Source organism: Oncorhynchus mykiss, chromosome 16 (genome assembly GCF_057628025.1).
Source record: "Oncorhynchus mykiss isolate SJ-2025 chromosome 16, ASM5762802v1, whole genome shotgun sequence".
Lineage (NCBI taxonomy): Eukaryota > Metazoa > Chordata > Actinopteri > Salmoniformes > Salmonidae > Oncorhynchus > Oncorhynchus mykiss.
In genome coordinates, this window is record NC_143037.1 from 7432501 (window position 1) to 7451216 (window position 18716).

At 43.4% G+C, this 18716-nt stretch overlaps 1 protein-coding gene across 3 annotated transcripts; it reads right to left on the minus strand.

The window, feature by feature from the left end:
* Nucleotides 1–3034: 3034 nt before the first annotated feature.
* LOC110491303 (uncharacterized) lies at nucleotides 3035–14761 on the minus strand. 3 transcript variants are annotated; one of them, XM_036946076.2, is made up of 6 exons: nucleotides 14531–14761; nucleotides 10196–13080; nucleotides 9729–9822; nucleotides 7845–7894; nucleotides 7368–7446; nucleotides 3035–7125 (listed from the first exon to the last, which is right to left on the minus strand). In XM_036946076.2, exons 2-5 carry the CDS (start codon nucleotides 13073–13075, stop codon nucleotides 7399–7401), a joined length of 3072 nt encoding a protein of 1023 aa, XP_036801971.2. In that variant the 5' UTR covers nucleotides 13076–13080; nucleotides 14531–14761; the 3' UTR covers nucleotides 3035–7125; nucleotides 7368–7398. The 3 variants fall into 3 exon arrangements, with proteins under 3 accessions (XP_036801971.2, XP_090057757.1, XP_090057758.1); XM_090201631.1 differs by having other exon boundaries at nucleotides 7836–7894; XM_090201632.1 differs by lacking the exon at nucleotides 7368–7446.
* Between the last annotated feature and the right edge of the window lie 3955 nt (nucleotides 14762–18716).

Below are 18716 nucleotides of genomic sequence, written 5' to 3' on the forward strand. Positions count from 1 at the left end.
CTCTCTACAGTTTATAATTTAGATTTAGTCCGATGATGTGCTACACATTAATATCGGATCATTCAAAGCCACTAGATTGAGAAGAGTAAGACATTCATTTTGATCCATTTTTACAGAGAACTATATTCTGCCATTGACAGCAAGCCAAGATGTTCCAGAGCCTCCTGTCTGGAAACAGACAGATAGCTGTTAATGATGTCCAACACTTTATCACTGACCCCTTAACACTGGGTTTCAGATAGCTGTTAATGATGTCCAACACTTTATCACTAACCCCTTAACACAGGGGTTTCAGATAGCTGTTAATGATGTCCAACACTTTATCACTGACCCCTTAACACGGGGTTTCAGATAGCTGTTAATGATGTCCAACACTTTATCACTAACCCCTTAACACAGGGGTTTCAGATAGCTGTTAATGATGTCCAACACTTTATCACTGACCCCTTAACACAGGGTTTCAGATAGCTGTTAATGATGTCCAACACTTTATCACTAACCCCTTAACACGGGGTTTCAGATAGCTGTTAATGATGTCCAACACTTTATCACTAACCCCTTAACACAGGGGTTTCAGATAGCTGTTAATGATGTCCAACACTTTATCACTGACCCCTTAACACGGGGTTTCCAAAACGCGGTCCTGGAGCCCCCCCGGGTGTATATTTTGGCTTTCGCCTTAGCACTTAGCAGGATCGGGTTTGGAAAACCCTGCCTTAACAGACACGTATCTACTTCATGGCAGAAAAATATATTTTTTACATATTTTAGTTCATTTATTTGATTGTTGTTTTGTTTTACATTTCTAAATGTTGACGAATGGTGTATTGTTTATTATTTCACATTTTAAATTCAAGCAGAAAAATACATTGAAGATCTACATTTTTAAATGGTTTATTTAAATTGCATGACAAGTAACTAAAACATATCTTCATGGAAAATTTGAACTGGCTTTACAAAAAGTTACTTCAAGATTGTTGTGATGTGGAACTTTGCTGTACCGCAATTTCTTGCGCTATATCCCGAAGTCAATAATCGTTGTGACCTCTCGAGATGTCTTAGGGCTAGAAACCAGACTGAACTATAATAACGGCTAGTTTTGGTTCAATGTGTTGTGTTTGTAGGCTGTCGATGCTCTGTTTCCATCTCACCGATCAGATTTAGGATCCAGAGCTACTGATCTACAGTATGTAATGCACCTGCATCGACAGTATGTAATGCATTACATACTGTAGACACAGATGCATTACATACTGTAGACACAGATGCATTACATACTGTAGATACAGATGCATTACATACTGTAGATACAGATGCATTACATACTGTAGATACAGATGCATTACATACTGTAGATACAGATGCATTACATACTGTAGATACAGATGCATTACATACTGTAGATACAGATGTATTACATACTGTAGATACAGATGCATTACATACTGTAGATACAGATGCATTACATACTGTAGATACAGATGCATTACATACTGTAGATACAGATGCATTACATACTGTAGATGCATTACATACTGTAGATACAGATGCATTACATACTGTAGATGCATTACATACTGTAGATGCATTACATACTGTAGATGCATTACATACTGTAGATACAGATGCATTACATACTGTAGATGCATTACATACTGTAGATGCATTACATACTGTAGATTACAGATTCATCTGGAATCCCATGGTGACTTTCTGGAATAGATAGTTCACAAACTCATGCATTTTTGATCAAGTGTTTCAGTAGCTCCTAAATTCCCCATTTCAGTTACAAGGGAAACCTGGGGAGGATTGGTTTTAGTATCACTTCGTTGCCAAGCAAAACGTCACAAGAAAGAGTGATGAATTAGTCATTATAAAAGACAGAAAAAAAAAAAGATGAGAAAAAAACAAAACACAAAAAAAAAAAAAAAAAACCTGTTGTGTGTTGCGATTTCCAGACATATTTGCATGAATCCGTATGTGGTGGAAAACCCATCTTCTGTTTTGCTGTCACAGCTGTAGTATTCTGTTGTTCACACTTGGGTGTATGAATGTTGAAGTAAAGTTACTTTCCTCTTTTCATCTGGCAACTTCCAATAATGAACTGTTCAGTACAGGTTTTAGCCAGTTGTGGTAGTGTTGAATTCAACCATGCTCCAGGCATAAGTTACCATTAAAATCCTCACCTTATCCAAGGGTGAAACCCTCCCAACTAACCTTAGATTAGTGTCTGGGGGGGGGGGGGATTACATCTTGTGACAACCTATGACCTTGTGTTCACCAACCCTGGTCCTGAGGACCCACTGGGTGTGCAGGCTTTTGTTCTAGCCCAGCACTAACTTGATTAAAGTAATCATCAAGACCGAAGGCTGGAACCACTGCTGTAGGTAATATACGAGTTGGACACGGAGGTTTGAGGGAAACTATCATGACGTAATGTGTTGGAAGTTGTTTATTGGAGGTCTTTTTTGTTTTTCTGTCCAGTGACCTATTTTGACACGGCATCATGATTTTTGTGGCGTTTTAGTGAGTAGGGGAACACAGCTCTAGAACTTGTGTCCGATTCTGTCTTTGCAATACAACGGTCTTCCCTGTAAGCTCCGATTAGTCGACAATAAAATTACAAATCTTGTTGGAATGAATGATGGTGCGAGTTTGTTCCCTGTGTAACAGTATAACTTTAGACCGTCCCCTCGCCCCGACCCGGGCGCGAACCAGGGACCCTCTGCACACATCAACAACAGTCACCCCTCGAAGCATCGTTACCCATCGCGCCACAAAAGCCGCGGCCCTTGCAGAGCAAGGGGAACAACTACTTCAAGGTCTCAGAGCAGGTGACGTCACGGATTGAAACGCTATTTAGCGCGCACCACCGCTAACTAAGCTAGCCGTTTCACATCCGTTACACCTGGACTCAGAGATGTGCCCGTACTCTGCAGGAGATACGGACTTGGGGAGAGTCTAAAGACGATGAGAAGCTTGATCTATTTAAACGTTACTAATAAAATCAGGACTTACACAAAAAAAAAGGGGGTTTTTACAAAATATTTATTTAAGTTACATTTACCTCTGTTACGCTGAGGTAAGCCACAAAGTACAAAAGAGCATCTGTATTGTTGCCTTAAAATAAAAAGGAGAGATGAGACGTGACATTCGCGTTGGCAGTCCTTGTCGAAACGTCAGTCAGTGGTGTTTTGGTTGACAACACAGATAAAGGCATTGGAACTGTGAGAGGGGAAAAGGTTTTTAACCAGTAGACTTTACACTGAGGACACAAAACATTAAGAACACCTGCTCTTTCCCTGACAGAATGACCAGGTAAATCCAGGTGAAAACTATACATCCCTTAAAATGTCAGTGTGTTAAATCCACTTCAAATCAGTGTAGATGAAGGGGAGGAGACCGGTTAAAGGATTTTTAAGTCTTGAGACAATTTATCAAATCAAATCAAATATAGAGACATGAATTGTGTTTGTGAGCCATTCAGAGGGTGACGGGGCAAGAGGCAAGATTGAAGTGCCTTTGAACGGGGGTGTGGTAGTAGGTGCACCGGGTTTGTGTCAAGAACTACAACGGCGCTGGTTTTTCCACACTCAACAGTTTCCCATTTATCAATAATGGTCCACCAGCCAGTCAACTTGACACAACAGTGGGGCACAATGGAGTCAACAGGGGGGGGGGGGGGGGGGGTGCAACTCAATATTAACATTGCTCCAGTCGGTCAATATGTGATAAATAATATCATTAGAATAATTAGAGAGACTCAGCCCTGAGATTTAGACACGGAAACAACATTACAAACCAAATCACATTTCACAACCATGAAAATAGAAGTCCAAAAGTCATTTGGTACAACGCATCGGTTTGATTAAAGCAGCAACAGCAGCAATTAAGGAAAGTGGCTGGCGATCATTTAGCTCAGTATAGGAAACAAATCTGTTTCCCTGCAGCACAGAGAACAAAAACAGAGAGAGAGGGGGAAAAAAAGACAGCCGTGTTGCTAGGTAGAATAGTTTTTGATGTGTAGCTGTACTAGAATACCACTTAGAACACATACCCAATACATTGCTTTATTCCAGGTGCTATATAAGTGTGGATATTGGAACACACATGTGTATCTCCTGCTGTGTAGGGAATCCTCTCCCAAGGAGTGGGCCTGCTGTAAAAATTCACCATCACTGCTGTTCTGGGCTCCCTGTACACAGACAGACTGACTTCACAGGACTCGGACAGAAACACAACGCCCCTATTGCCACAACGGAAAAGCACAAACAGAGACAACGACCACCAGACAACCACAGTGACATCTCCTAAATGTACAGGTCTATCAGACCTGCTGTTGACATCTACAGCAGAAGGAGCAGGGTAGCTGCCCTGGTTAGTTGTGTTGATGCAACAGAAGACAACATCCTGGTTAGTTGTGTTGATGCAACAGAAGACTTGTCCCTGCACCAAAGCTGGTGAGGAGAAAGACAGAGTAGTTTAGAAGAGAACAGGTGAGAGAGAGAGGACTTCAGCCAGACAGATGAAAAGGAGAAGGTTGAACATGACCATGCTAACTAAAATCAACTGCTACCCGGTAAAGGATCATGTAAACCCAAACATGTGGTAGACAGTTAGAAACTAGAGACTGACCGTAGCGCTACGGGTCTATACTCAGTGGAATTCTACAGACGATGAGGTGATCTAAAATCAAGTCAGTTTACAATCAATTGATATACATAAAAACAACATAAAAAAAAAAAACAGTGCCCTTGTTTAAACATATGATGCATGTGAAAGGTATTGTGGGTAATGGGAGTGTTGGCTTGAACTACTATCTTTGTAAATGTAATTCAAGAAAAAATGTAATGAGCCCCAGTAAAAACAGCCGAGGAAAGTTCAGAGCACATGACTGGTAATGAAGATGTGTGGACCAATCACGTTAGTCTCTGACAGCCACATCAGCGAGATCGATAAAGCCATGGTGTCAAGGAAATGAAACAAACAAGTTCTCTGTACTGATGATACTAACGACTACGGTGCATTCAGAAAGTATTCAGACTTTATCCACGTTACAGCCTTATTCTAAAATGTCAAATAATTCCCAATCTACACACAATAACCCATTATGACAAAGAAACAGGCTTTTAGAAATGTTTACAAACGTACTAAAAATTTAAAACAGAAATATATTTTTTACATACGTATTCAAACCCGTTGCTATGAGACCCAATTTTGCTCGTGTGCATCCAGATTCCATTGATCATCCTTGAGATGTTTCTACAACTTGATTGGTGTCCACCTGTGGTAAATTCAATTGATTGGATATGATTTGGAAAGGCACACACCTGTATATGTCAGAGCATAAACCAAGCCATGAGGTCGAAAGGAATTGTCCGAGGAGCGCCGAGACAGGATTGTGTCGAGGCACAGGTCTGGGTAAAGGTACCAAAAAAAATTCTGCAGCATTGAAGGTCCCCAAGAACGCAGTAGCCTCCATCATTCTTAAATGGAAGAAGTTTGGAAACACCAAGACTCTTCCTAGAGCTGGCCACCCAGCCAAACTGAGCAATCAGGGGAGAAGGGCTTTGGTCAGGGAGGTGACCAAAAACCTGATGGTCACTGACAGAGCTCCAGAGTTCCTCTGTAGAGATGGGAGAACCTTCCAGAAGGACAACCATCTCTGCAGCATTACACCAATTAGGCCTTTATGGTAGAGAGGCCAGACGGAAGCCATTCCTCAGTAAAAAAGCACATGACAGCCCGCTTGGAGTTTGCCAAAAGGCACCTAAAAACTCAGACCATGAGAAACAAGATTCTCTGGTCTGATGAAACCAAGATTTAACTATTTGGCCTGAATTCCAAGTGTCACGTCTGGAGGAAACCTGGCACCTTCCTTACGGTGAAGCATGGTGGTGGCGGCATCACGATGTGGGGAAATGTAACATTTCAGTTCATTTTTAATACATTCTTAAAAATGTCTAAAAAAAACTGTTTTTGCTTTGACATTGGCAATTTTAGAATAATGTAACAAAATGTGGGAAAAAAAGTCAAGGGGTCTGAATACTTCCTGAATGCACTGTATGTTGGGGGGCGAGTGGTGGATTAGATGCTACAGGCCAGGGTGAGTCCACTTTGGTGAGGGTTATGCATACACGCCTTAACTTTATGTGATTTAACAGTTCTATACGCTAAAGTGCTTTCAGCAACATCCCTCAGTAGAGGAAGTACATTCACAAAATGAATGTACAATACAGGTAAGAAACAGTTAACCCTCAATTATTTATATCACCATCAAATGAGGAAAAAAAAAAAAAAGAGCAAGTAAAATCTGTTGAAAATGGCTCGTCACACCCTCAGAATCTGGCTTTATTTTTCATCCCATGTAGTAAAGTATGGTCTTTATGAATAGATCTCAGGTACCTGTATTGTAATCAGATATGGTTCTGTCGATAAACTTGTGGTCGATCTGAATACTAGACCATTCTGCACCAGTCTCCACACCTCCACTATACGACCACCAGCTCCTCTACCAAGTGCAGTCTTCAGCGTTGTGGTTCTTACTCATAACTTCGATGCATCCAAACACACCTCCAGGTCAATTGCAAAGTAAAAAACTAAAGCCACAAGATCCCCCCAAAAATAAATAAGCCAAATATAAATTACATACTTTAAAAAGCTTTATAAAATTAAATATCTCCAATTATTTTATCAACATTTCAATTAAAAAAAAAAAGGGAGAGAATCCTTTTTCCTAATAAATAATTAAAGCGATAGCACGTGTTTAGCCATAAGCTAAACACGTGCTATCTTCAATCAAATAGTGACATTGGCATTGGGCCCTGCTCCCAACTCTTCTGTTCAGTCATTGGCCCATCTACTACCCACCGTTGACAGTCAGTCCAGAGCCAGGAGAGGTGGCAGAACATTAGGACAGCCTTGGTCTCCTGCTTAGTCTTCGCAGTGCTTTATGTGGTGAAGATAACAGGAAAGGTAGCAGAGGTGCAGAAAGCCAGTTTAAGGTTTGTGGGTGTTTGCATTCCGCCCCCAGCCCAGCTGTCAATCCAGACGACAGTTGCAGCGTTGCCACAGTTACCGGGTTCACAGGAGAAACCCCCTCGTAACGCCACAGATGAAAGACGTCTGGAAAGGAAGAAAAAATATATATACATAATGTTTTCAAACAAAGACATAACATTTAGCAATTTGGATATAAAACAGAAATATCTTATTCCCATCATTGTGATCAAAGAAGACTGTTAGAATATGTAAAAACACTACCAGATGTGTGACTCACACGCAGGTCAGTAATGCTGAAATAAAGTGGACAACAACCAGAAAAGAGAAGGTGTTGTCATGTATAAATGTGAAAGAGAACAACTAGCCATGTGTAATCAAGTCTGTCTTCTGGTTGTGTCACCGGTTGTCTCTTCTGCTCCCAGGAAGGCCTTGGAACGACTTGTTCTGGGGGGGGGGGGGGGGGGGGGGGCAGACAGTAAATCCCAGTAACACACAGTAAAACCAAAGGGGAACAGTGTACTATGCACTACATCACAGTGGTTGAGTGCTGGAGAAATACAATCCCAACTTCCATTCTGATTTTCTAGGACTGTATACATCATGCAGTAGGGCTGTGTAGTCAGCCTCAGCAAGAAGCAAGCCATACGTCATCTTAGCGATGCACAATAAATCCCTAAAACGGTAGGATTGCTAAATTGTCAGTTCCACGCCAGCAAACGCTTTCACAAAAATACTTTGTACAGTGAGACAGAAAACACTGACAGCAACTGAGTGAGTGAATGAGATCGGCTTAGTAAGGGTCGAACCAAGCAGTTACTTCATTTAAAATCCACCGTCCATACCTTGTGCTTGGTGCATTTCATGGAGAAGTTCTCTTCATTGAGGACACAGTCTGTGGGGAGACAAATGCTTGGATCAATGAAGGTGACTGATCAATAGCAAAACAGCAGCTGAACCAGCCTCCACACACACATCAACCGGCTACAGATAAGAGCCTCCACACACACATCAACCGGCTACAGATAAGAGCCTCCACACACATCAACCGGCTACAGATAAGAGCCTCCACACACACATCAACCGGCTACAGATAAGAGCCTCCACACACACATCAACCGGCTACAGATAAGAGCCTCCACACACACATCAACCGGCTACAGATAAGAGCCTCCACACACACATCAACCGGCTACAGATAAGAGCCTCCACACACACATCAACCGGCTACAGATAAGAGCCTCCACACACACATCAACCGGCTACAGATAAGAGCCTCCACACACACATCAACCGGCTACAGATAAGAGCCTCCACACACACATCAACCGGCTACAGATAGAGCCTCCACACAAACACACGGGGTGACGCTACCGTTTTACAAACACAGTACTAGTGTTATAATATAGGAAGGGGGAGGTTAGTGTTAAGACACAGACAAACACACGATCCAGGATACACTTCACACTCCATCCCCCAGGGGGCAGTAACTGGGTCTAGCACATCCGCTGCTGCCAATTACAGCCAGTCAGTATCCCAGCTGGCAAGCCGTGAGGCTGCTGTTTGTGTTTGATGTGACCGAAGGCCTTTCCTTTTGTTTTGTCTTTCGTTTGGGATTAAATTCCCCTTTTTGTACATATTTATGTTTGAACAAATAATCCTGGACTGGCCGACCTAGAGGTCAAGAGAAACAGAGCTGGCCCTGGACCAAGGTAAAGTTCCTCTCTCCCTGGGTACATGTATATTCAACACCTGGTCGCATGATTTCTCACATAAATGCACATTCATTCAGGTTACAGACCAGTTAGCTGGGCCGCAGATCCCTAGACATAACGAGTCAGGTTACAGACCATTTAGCTTGGTCGCAGATCCCAAGACATAACGAGTCAGGTTACAACCCAGTTAGCTGGGTCGCAGATCCCTAGACATAACGAGTCAGGTTACAGACCAGTTAGCTGGGTCGCAGATCCCAAGACATAACGAGTCAGGTTACAGACCAGTTAGCTAGGTCGCAGATCCCACGTGTAACCACGTGTAACCACGCCAGCCCAGGACCTCCAGATCAGGCTTCTTCACCTATGGGATGGTCTGAGACCAGCGACCTAGACAGCTGATGAAACTGAAGAGTATATGTGGATGTAATAAACACAAAATATTTTGTGTGGAAAAACTTATTCCGATTGGCTGGGCCTGGATCCCCAGTGGGTGGGCCTAGCCCCCAAGTGGGTGGGGGCCACCCATGGCTGCCCTGTGAAATCCATAGATTAGGGCCTAATTTATTTATTTCAATTGACTGATTTGCTTAGATGAAACTGTAACTCACTGAAATTGTTGATATTGTTGCACGTTGCGTTTATATATTTTTGTTCAGTATAGATTGCTTATGAATAATCACCATTAATAAAATGGAACAATGATTATGTTATTCAATGTACTGACTCCAAAGTGTGGCACGCAGGCCACGTAGCCTATTTCAATGCATACATGCTCCTATTATGCACAACAAAAATGACAAAAGATATCATTTTTTACATAGGCCGTACCAAAAGATCAGTAGAGTTATCCACAGAGACTGTGCCACAAAATAAGTCCAGAGTCTTGACGCTCCGAAGTCAAGTCTCAAATAATGACATTTTCTATCAAATCGAGTCTCAAGACACATCTGTGAGACAAGGAGACTCACCCAATGGTCCCGGTAGGGGACAGGGATAAGGACAGAGGAGACTCACCTGACTGTAGAGAACACCTGTAGTGATATTTGTTGGGGCATCCTTTGATGAAGCAGCCCAACGTGGCACCTGGGTTACGGCAGCGAGAACACGTCTGAAAACATGAAATACAATGAATTGGTTTTCTCGTGTTGCGGGCCAAGACCAAAGACAAGCTGCTATAGTAGTTTACATTGCGGGTACATTTCGCTACACCCGCAATAACATCTGCTAAACTCGCGTTTGTGACCAATAAAACTTGATTTGACATTGTTTGACAGAGTTGTAGCACTGTTACATATGAACTAAATGTGAAAATGGTAAACAGAAGGTTACAACAGCAGACATAGTCCTCATGACATAGTCCTCATGACATAGTCCTCATGACATAGTCCTCATGACATAGTCCTCATGGAGGATCACTATATATTCACCCCAAATCATACATCAATAAAAATGTGTTTTTATCCTGCAGGATTTACACTTACCGTCTCCTGAGCCACCTTGACTGCCTCTTCCAAGCCGTAGACCCTTCCCTTCACCAGGAACACACCTGCAGACCAGATGCTGCAGTCCTCGTGGAGCCAGTACTCACACTGGTCCAGAGGCACCACCGGGGGAACGTACCAGTCATCCACTGCTGCCCTGGACCCAGATGTTAGCGAAGGCCCAGCCTCAAGCCTGCCCCTCTTAGCTCCAGGGCTGCCTGAGGGGTCGCTGTCACTGGTCCACCTCCCCAGCAGGCCCTCCCGTTTCAGCCGGGGGTCAGGTTTGTGGGGCCAGGGGACCCCCGGGGGCCGAGCACACTTTCTACCCCGGCCTCTCACGCTGCAGGATGAGTCAGAGTCACTGAGATCCTCCTCTTCTTTGAGGCCTGGTTTGCTAGCTAGGGCTTCAGTGCTGGGTCTGTATCCCTCAGGGTAGTATGGCCCGTGGAGGTCCCCAAGGTCCATGGCGTTAGCCGAGCCTCCACACAGGCAGCAAACCAGGGAGCTGTGGTGCTGGCTGTGGGTGGAGATGCGGCCCAGCTGGAGGCAGGAAGTGGAGGGTACAGCCCCTGGGATGAAACCCCTGGATCCTGAACTTCCAGCCTGCTGTTGCCCCTGGCCATTCTGCCTGGGCTTCTCCTCCTCTGGGTAGTTGATGACAGTACAGTTGGCGGGGGAGGTGGAGGAGGGCTTATGCTCTATGTGGATGAAAGGAGAGAACGTGTCCACCCTCATGTCCCTCTTCTCCTCCTTGTAGTTGATGTATTTCAGTTTGATCTCAGGCTCCCGAGGGGAGAATATTGAGGACTGATCCAGTCTGGGTTTCTTCCTTTTCTTCTTGGGAGCAGGGGTCGCCTTCCTTGTTTTGGCTCTGGGAGCAGCTGCTTCGCTGCTTGTAGTTTCAGCTTTATGCTTCCCGGGTTTCTTTGGAGATGTTTTAAGTGACGGCGATACAGTCAGTAAATCCACCTCAGAGGAGGGCTCGGGACATGACTCTCTGTGTTCCGACTCCTTCTCTAAATCTTTGTCTGGAGCAAAGGGCAGACTGGAGGTTATCGGAGATGTGCGGTGGTTGTGTGGGTATTTCGAAAAATGGGCATGTTCCGAATCTGAGGTAGACTCTATGCAACGGCCTGTGTAAATGTTATCCATATGACCGGTCAGTGAGGCTTCCGCCTGTACTTTAGTCTCTCCCTCACAGCTAGACTCTGCTTTATTCTGGACCTTCTTCTTCACTACAAACGAGGTCTGTTCGTTAGGACTAACACCGGCTTCAGATGGACTGCTCTGGGTCAGGGGATTTGTCTGAGACTTGGGCTTCTTAGTAGATACTTTATACCAGTTAGGGTTTATATTCATCACTATGGCCTCTAGCCTGGTTCCCCTGCCAGAGCGAGGGGGGAGTTGTTTCCTCTCAGAAGTCCTCTGCTCTACTTTGACATTACCATTCAGGTGAGTAGCAGCGGTCTGCTTGGGTTTATTTTCTGAAACCTCTGGCACAGTGCTCTCGTCTTCTGTCAAATCAACAATAGGCTCCGAAGCTGCCTTGGGTTTATGTCCTGGCTGCTGGAAGTCCTTGCTGTAATCTAACCTTGGTGTATTCTCACCATTAGACCTTGTCCCCTGTACTGCAGACAGCCCAGGTCCTCCTCTCCCCAGCTCATCCCAGCAGGTATCAGCCGTGTCGTCTGGTGAATAATTGTATGCACAGGGTGAGCAGGAGGGCTGAGGCAGAATGAGCCCATCCTCTACGTCGTCCAGTGAGACAGAGGGAGAGACCGGGTCCTCCAGAGGACTGATATAGTCCCTTTTCGGAGAACACAGGTCCCTGGGACTCCTGCTGTCCTGCATCAGGACTGGCTCCTCTGTTCTAGAGATGAGAAAGAGAACCTCTGAAGCCCTCTGACCATCCTCCATGTCTGTAGTGAGAGACTCTGGGGAGGAATCGATACAGATGGCAGAGTTGGACCAGCTGCTACTACCCTGGCCATTCTGCAATCCTTTGTTGACTGTGTCCTGAGAAAGAGTGCGTTTCATTGAACTCCCTCTCTGTTGAGGCTTGTATTTCTCCACTCCTCCGTTACTGGCAACTCGATGGCCATTGATTTCATGAGACTGCTGCATCAGACACACCCCTGCGACATTCTCACCCACCACCTGGGCTGGAGGGATAGAGTCAAACATTTCCGACCGAGGTGCTAAGCCCAGAGGCCTATCCACCTGCTGCAGGTAGCCATCCATTGTTGAGAAGCTGCTGATCGACGGGACACCGTAGAGAGAGGAATGCTGGGAGAGAGAGGAATGCTGGGAGAGAGAGGAATGCTGGGAGAGAGAGGAATGCTGGGAGAGAGAGGAATGCTGGGAGAGAGAGGAATGCTGGGAGAGAGAGGAATGCTGGGAGAGAGAGGAATGCTGGGAGAGAGAGGAATGCTGGGAGAGAGAGGGATGCTGGGAGAGAGAGGGATGCTGGGAGAGAGAGGGATGCTGGGAGAGAGAGGAATGCTGGGAGAGAGAGGGATGCTGGGAGAGAGAGGGATGCTGGGAGAGAGAGGGATGCTGGGAGAGAGAGGGATGCTGGAAGAGAGAGGGATGCTGGGAGAAGACATGAGACCGGCTCACATATGAGAGAGTGACTGTAGTGTTGGAGAAGGCATTGTCTGGCTGGGTCTGGTCTACTGGTTGAAGCCTGTGGTCGTGGTCAGTCACAGGGAAGTTTGGGTACCAGCTGGGAGGCTTGACCACCCGTAGGGCATCCATGGAGTTGGCTTTCAAGAGGCATTCCTCACCTTTTCTGGTCAGGTCCATCACAGCGGGAAGGCTGTGGGTGGAGGAGAGGTCCTGTGGCTCTAAATCATCAGAGTCCCCCAGCGGTTGCTCCATAGCAACTGAAATTGAGAAGAAATACAGAAAGGTTAGATAAATACATGGAATTTAAATGATCTTGATGACCTCAAGTGAGAACATGACTGGATATAGGACAAGATTGGGTTCCATCATCACCAAGCACATTGGTCAACAGTGGATTGCAACTTTATCTAGCTAGAGTACAGACAACAAGCTTCTAGCGATAATGCACATCACAGACTTAGCTAGCTAAATATCGAAATAGCTAACTAGAAAGCAAACAAGTCAGAACTAAATGCTAAACGTGCCTCTAACATTGTTTTTGTTGGCTGTCAGCGTTCACTTAGTTTTCCATTACTACTGTTCAAAGTAATGTAACGTTTGTTGACCTGCCACTTAATGAATCTGCAACTAACGGGTAAACAAACAAAGTATCGCGTTTGTACTTGCGGCTACAGTATCAAGCTGACTCGGGAAAAGTGGCCAAATCAGAAGTATATAAGACACTGGAAATCCACCAAAATAGATGCGATAAGAAAAGAAACTAACAAAAGTTACCAACTGGCTTCGAACCTCTGCCTTCTCACAAACAAATACATTTAGCCAACTACATTTATGTTTATTTGTTTAGCTAACTACATTCGTTTATTTATGTTTAGCCAACTACATTTATGTTTAGCCAACTACATTTATGTTTAGCCAACTACAGCTAACTTTCCGTAACCTGGAATGACAGCTGACTGTCCCAATCCAGCTCCCTTTAAAAAAGAAAAATCGTCAGTCAAATGAGTTTTGACTAGGAAGTACAGCCTACAACCCGAGGGGACTTTTTCCTAGCAGGTTAGAAGAAGTTACACTGCAGGTTAGGAGACTTTAGTCAAGGTTGGGGAAAGGGTTAAGATGATCTCAAATGATCTCCTAACCAGTTACGAAACGTCACTTCCGGTCTTAGTTGTACTCCAAGTCCAGCCATCAACTAGTCAAATGTGAAGGATGATTCGTGCGACAACAGGAGTTACAGTAACATTACCTCGTTAGTTATCAGATTAACCCAACTATGTAAATAGGATACGTGTTTTGATTAGGTTAGTTAATGTAACCAGTTCACGATGTACTAAACTAGCTGTAGTTAGACGCTTACCACAAAACAATGTCCCTTGTAAAAGTTGCACCTCTCTAATACTCTCCTAAACTAACCAATGAATCTGTAGTTTATAGGATAACGTCATTTTATTGTGAAATAAAGGGTGACTGGCTGTTGGCTATAATAATACAATCCTTGAATATATGCTGGTTATTGCCATTCCGCGTTGGGGATTGATTTCCCGCAGACCACGGAGGGGTGGAGGGATGCATTTATTAGATACAGCTAACTAGCAATTAACTTTGATTTATTTATGGTTTCCTAGCTAGCTTGCTAAGCTAATTTGCTAGGCCCTTCGTATGAAACAAAAGAGCGAGCATATTACGCTGCCGGAGACTGAAACTTACCCAAACAGGAAGGAGTGTGGGGCTTTTACAAACGTCCAATTCAACAGTGAGTCCCACCCAGCATCTTGGTCAAGAGCCAATCTAACTCTTGTACCCTAAAACCCCGAACTAGATTTGTGTCAGTAAACAGGATCAAATATCCCTGCACTTTCCCGAACACGCGTAAACTGCGCAACATTTCAAGAACAGCATTTGTCAGCTCTCAGCCTGGCAATCACAGTGAAGCATTATGGGAAGTTGGGAAACAACGAAACTTCATATACTGTCTGTCATTGGGACGAAAGCTGGCGGAGTTGCTTTTCATCGGCAGGTATTCTTGTCATGGTCCTTCATTTATAAGCATACTTTTTCTCCACACAGATATTATTTGGAATAATCGGAACATATTGTATAAAAATACTTCTTTGTTTTTAGAATATTGGTTACCGAAATAATATCCTATTGGTAAGCCAACTTGTAAATGCAGAGGGTCTTTTACTTAATCATAAGGAATTGTTATCACTTTACAAGATCCCTGTAACACCTAAAGATTTTGCAAGACTAGATGCCATTCCCTCCGGTATTGCTTTATTATTCAGGAACGTGTCAAGACTTGACCCTCAGAACATACGATTATCCCTGTTGACTCATCAGTAGGAAAGATTCGTTTTTTTCTTGGTCCATTCAACAGTAGAGCTATACAAGTCTTGTTTCAACAGGATGTTGTATCTATACAGTGGGGCAAAAAAAGTATTTAGTCAGCCACCAATTGTGCAAGTTCTCCCACTTAAAAAGATGAGGCCTGTAATTTTCATCATAGGTACACTCCAACTATGATAGACAAAACGAAGGGAAAAAAATCCAGAAAATCACATTGTAGGATTTTTAATGAATTTATTTGCAAATTATGGTGGAAAATAAGTATTTGGTCACCTACAAACAAGCATTTGTGGCTCTCACAGACCTGTAACTTCTTCTTTAAGAGGCTCCTCTGTCTTCCACTCGTTACCTGTATTAATGGCACCTGTTTGAACTTATCAGTATAAAAGACACCTGTCCACAACCTCAAACAGTCACACTCCAAACTCCACTATGGCCAAGACCAAAGAGCTGTCAAAGGACACCAGAAACAAAATTGTAGACCTGCACCAGGCTGGGAAGACTGAATCTGCAATAGGTAAGCAGCTTGGTTTGAAGAAATCAACTGTGGGAGCAATTATTAGGAAATGGAAGACATACAAGACCACTGATAATCTCCCTCGATCTGGGGCTCCACGCAAGATCTCACCCCGTGGGGTCAAAATGATCACAAGAACGGTGAGCAAAAATCCCAGAACCACACGGGGGGACCTAGTAAATGACCTACAGAGAGCTGGGACAAAAGTAACAAAGCCTACCATCAGTAACACACTACGCCGCCAGGGACTCAAATCCTGCAGTGCCAGACGTGTCCCCCTGCTTAAGCCAGTACTGTCCAGGCCCGTCTGATGTTTGCTAGAGAGCATTTGGATGATCCAGAAGAAGATTGGGAGAATGTCATATGGTCAGATGAAACTAAAATATAACTTTTTGGTAAAACTAAACTTGTCGTGTTTGGAGGACAAAGAATGCTGAGTTTTATCCAAAGAACACCATACCTACTGTGAAGCATGGGGGTGGAAACATCATGCTTTGGGGCTGTTTTTCTGAAAAGGGACCAGGACGACTGATCCGTGTAAAGGAAAGAATGAATTGGGCCGTGTATTGTGAGATTTTGAGTGAAAACCTCCTTCCATCAGCAAGGGCATTGAAGATGAAACGTGGCTGGGTCTTTGAGCATGACAATGATCCCAAACACACCACCTGGGCAACAAAGGAGTGGCTTCGTAAGAAGCATTTCAAGGTCCTGGAGTGGCCTAGCCAGTCTCCAGATCTCAACCCCATAGAAAATCTTTGGAGGGAGTTGAAAGTCCGTGGTGCCCAGCAACAGCCCCAAAACATCACTGCTCTAGAGGAGATCTGCATGGAGGAATGGGCCAAAATCCTGCAACAGTGTGTGAATACCTTGTGAAGACTTACAGAAAACGTTTGACCTCTGTCATTGCCAACAAAGGGTATATAACAAAGTATTGAGATAAACTTTTGTTATTGACCAAATACTTATTTTCCACCATAATTTGCAAATAAATTCATTAAAAATCCTACAATGTGATTTTCTGGATTTTTTTTCTCATTTTGTCTGTCATAGTTGAAGTTTACCTATGATGGAAATACAGGCCTCTCTCATCTTTTTAAGTGGGAGAACTTGCACAATTGGTGGCTGACTAAATACTTTTTTGCCCCACTGTATACCAGGGATCATAATCTAGACTCAGCTGAGGGATGATTTTTTTGTTGTTGCGTGGATGGTGGGGGTCGGACCCAAATTACAAATAATTTGTAGACTGCAAATTGACCGCAAGAAGCCCAAACACATAATATTTGTCTAAAACAATAATTTCAAACCTTTCTTACATTATGTGCTGGAATACTTGAACATATTTCTCTAAATTAAAATCACTTGGAGCTGATTTAGTGTTTTGCAATTTTATGTCCAACAAAAATAAAAATACATATTTTATTTGTATTTATTGCTCAGAAAACATGGGGCCAAATGAGACCACCCGCGGGCCAAATTCGGCCCCCGTGCCGTCAGTTGGGGAACTCCGCTATATACCTTAAGTTGTGCCTTATTGGAATGGTTTTAATGATACTGTCTGTTGGAAAACAGTGTGGATGTTGCCATACACATACCTAATTATTAACAAAATGAAGGAAGTTTCTTTTTAAATTATTCATAAATATTATCCTGCCAACCACTATATGAAGAAGTTTAAAAAAACATACATTCAACATACATTCAAATTGTACATTTTGGAATGACCATCCAGAAACGGTTTTTCATCTTATTTGGCACTATATTCATGTAAGGAATCTGTGTCAAGACATCAGTAGATTGTAATTGAACACATTTATTAAGATTTTTACACTATTCTGGAGAGATGTACTGCCTGAATTCTTTACTTAAGATAAAATTGTTTTAACTTATTTCTATGTAATTAATTCATTATTCTTTTGGACAAATTTCATATTCACAAATGTGAGTTTAGAAAACAAAACACCACATTTTTCTTACCTTACAAAAATATTTAAATACTCTGCCAACAAAAAAGCTGTTAGAATGATAAACGTGTGTTTGCCACTTAAGGTCCTGTGTAATGTCATATTGTACCCCCTAGCCCCGCCCCCAGCCCCGCCCCTAGACCATTGTCCTTTGTATATTCCTTATGACCTGTTGTCATGACGTTGGCCTGGGGGTAGGTTTATGACAGTCATAAATACATCTTCCCCCCCCCTTTTCCTCTCTTTACCCTACTGATGTTACTTTTGCAAACACCTTGGTTAACATAGAGATTCTGGGAACATCAGAAGGTGGGGGGAAATTAACAATATTCTGGGAAACCGACCAATTGAACATATACGGTGGTACTTAATGAATATGATGTCAGTTAGGTTGCCATCTGAGACATTCTCATCAATGATAAGATGACATAAACTCTACAGTGGAAAGTCTACACATCAGAGTTATCGGATTCACATGGAATTGTTGTTCAATTTAAATGTTTGAATATTAAATGATTCGTGATGGGTTGAAATGTGATTTTAGCTTCTAAAATGTGAGATTTGGGTTTTCATAAGGTTCTGCTCAATCAGTGGCCCGCCCCAATCAGTGGCCCGCCCCTGTGAAGGGACATGGGCTATAAAACATTTCAAACACGCCCTCCTCTCCCTTCCTATATAAAGCCTTGACAACAATATAACCTGCTGTTCCGAGGATGTGAGGACGACGGTCCGATGTCAGAATGGTTCAGATAATAACTACAGAACGAAGCCAACATCAGCATGAGCTTTGGTTGCGAATGGTATGAACTTTGAACTCTTATTCACTACAGAAGTGATACCTCCTAGCCGTTGAGTTAGCAACAGCAGCTGCAAACGAGGGTTAGGAAGGAACAGACAGAGTATCCCGTCTATCACACAACGACGTTACTACAACGTATCCAATTGACCACCAGAGACATTCTTCAAATGTCAAAGGACAAAGGACTCGGTTGGGCAACACGGCCTTCCATCTACCACCAACCTACTGAAGTGCAGCTCAGAGTAAATATTTATTGCATTTTCCTTT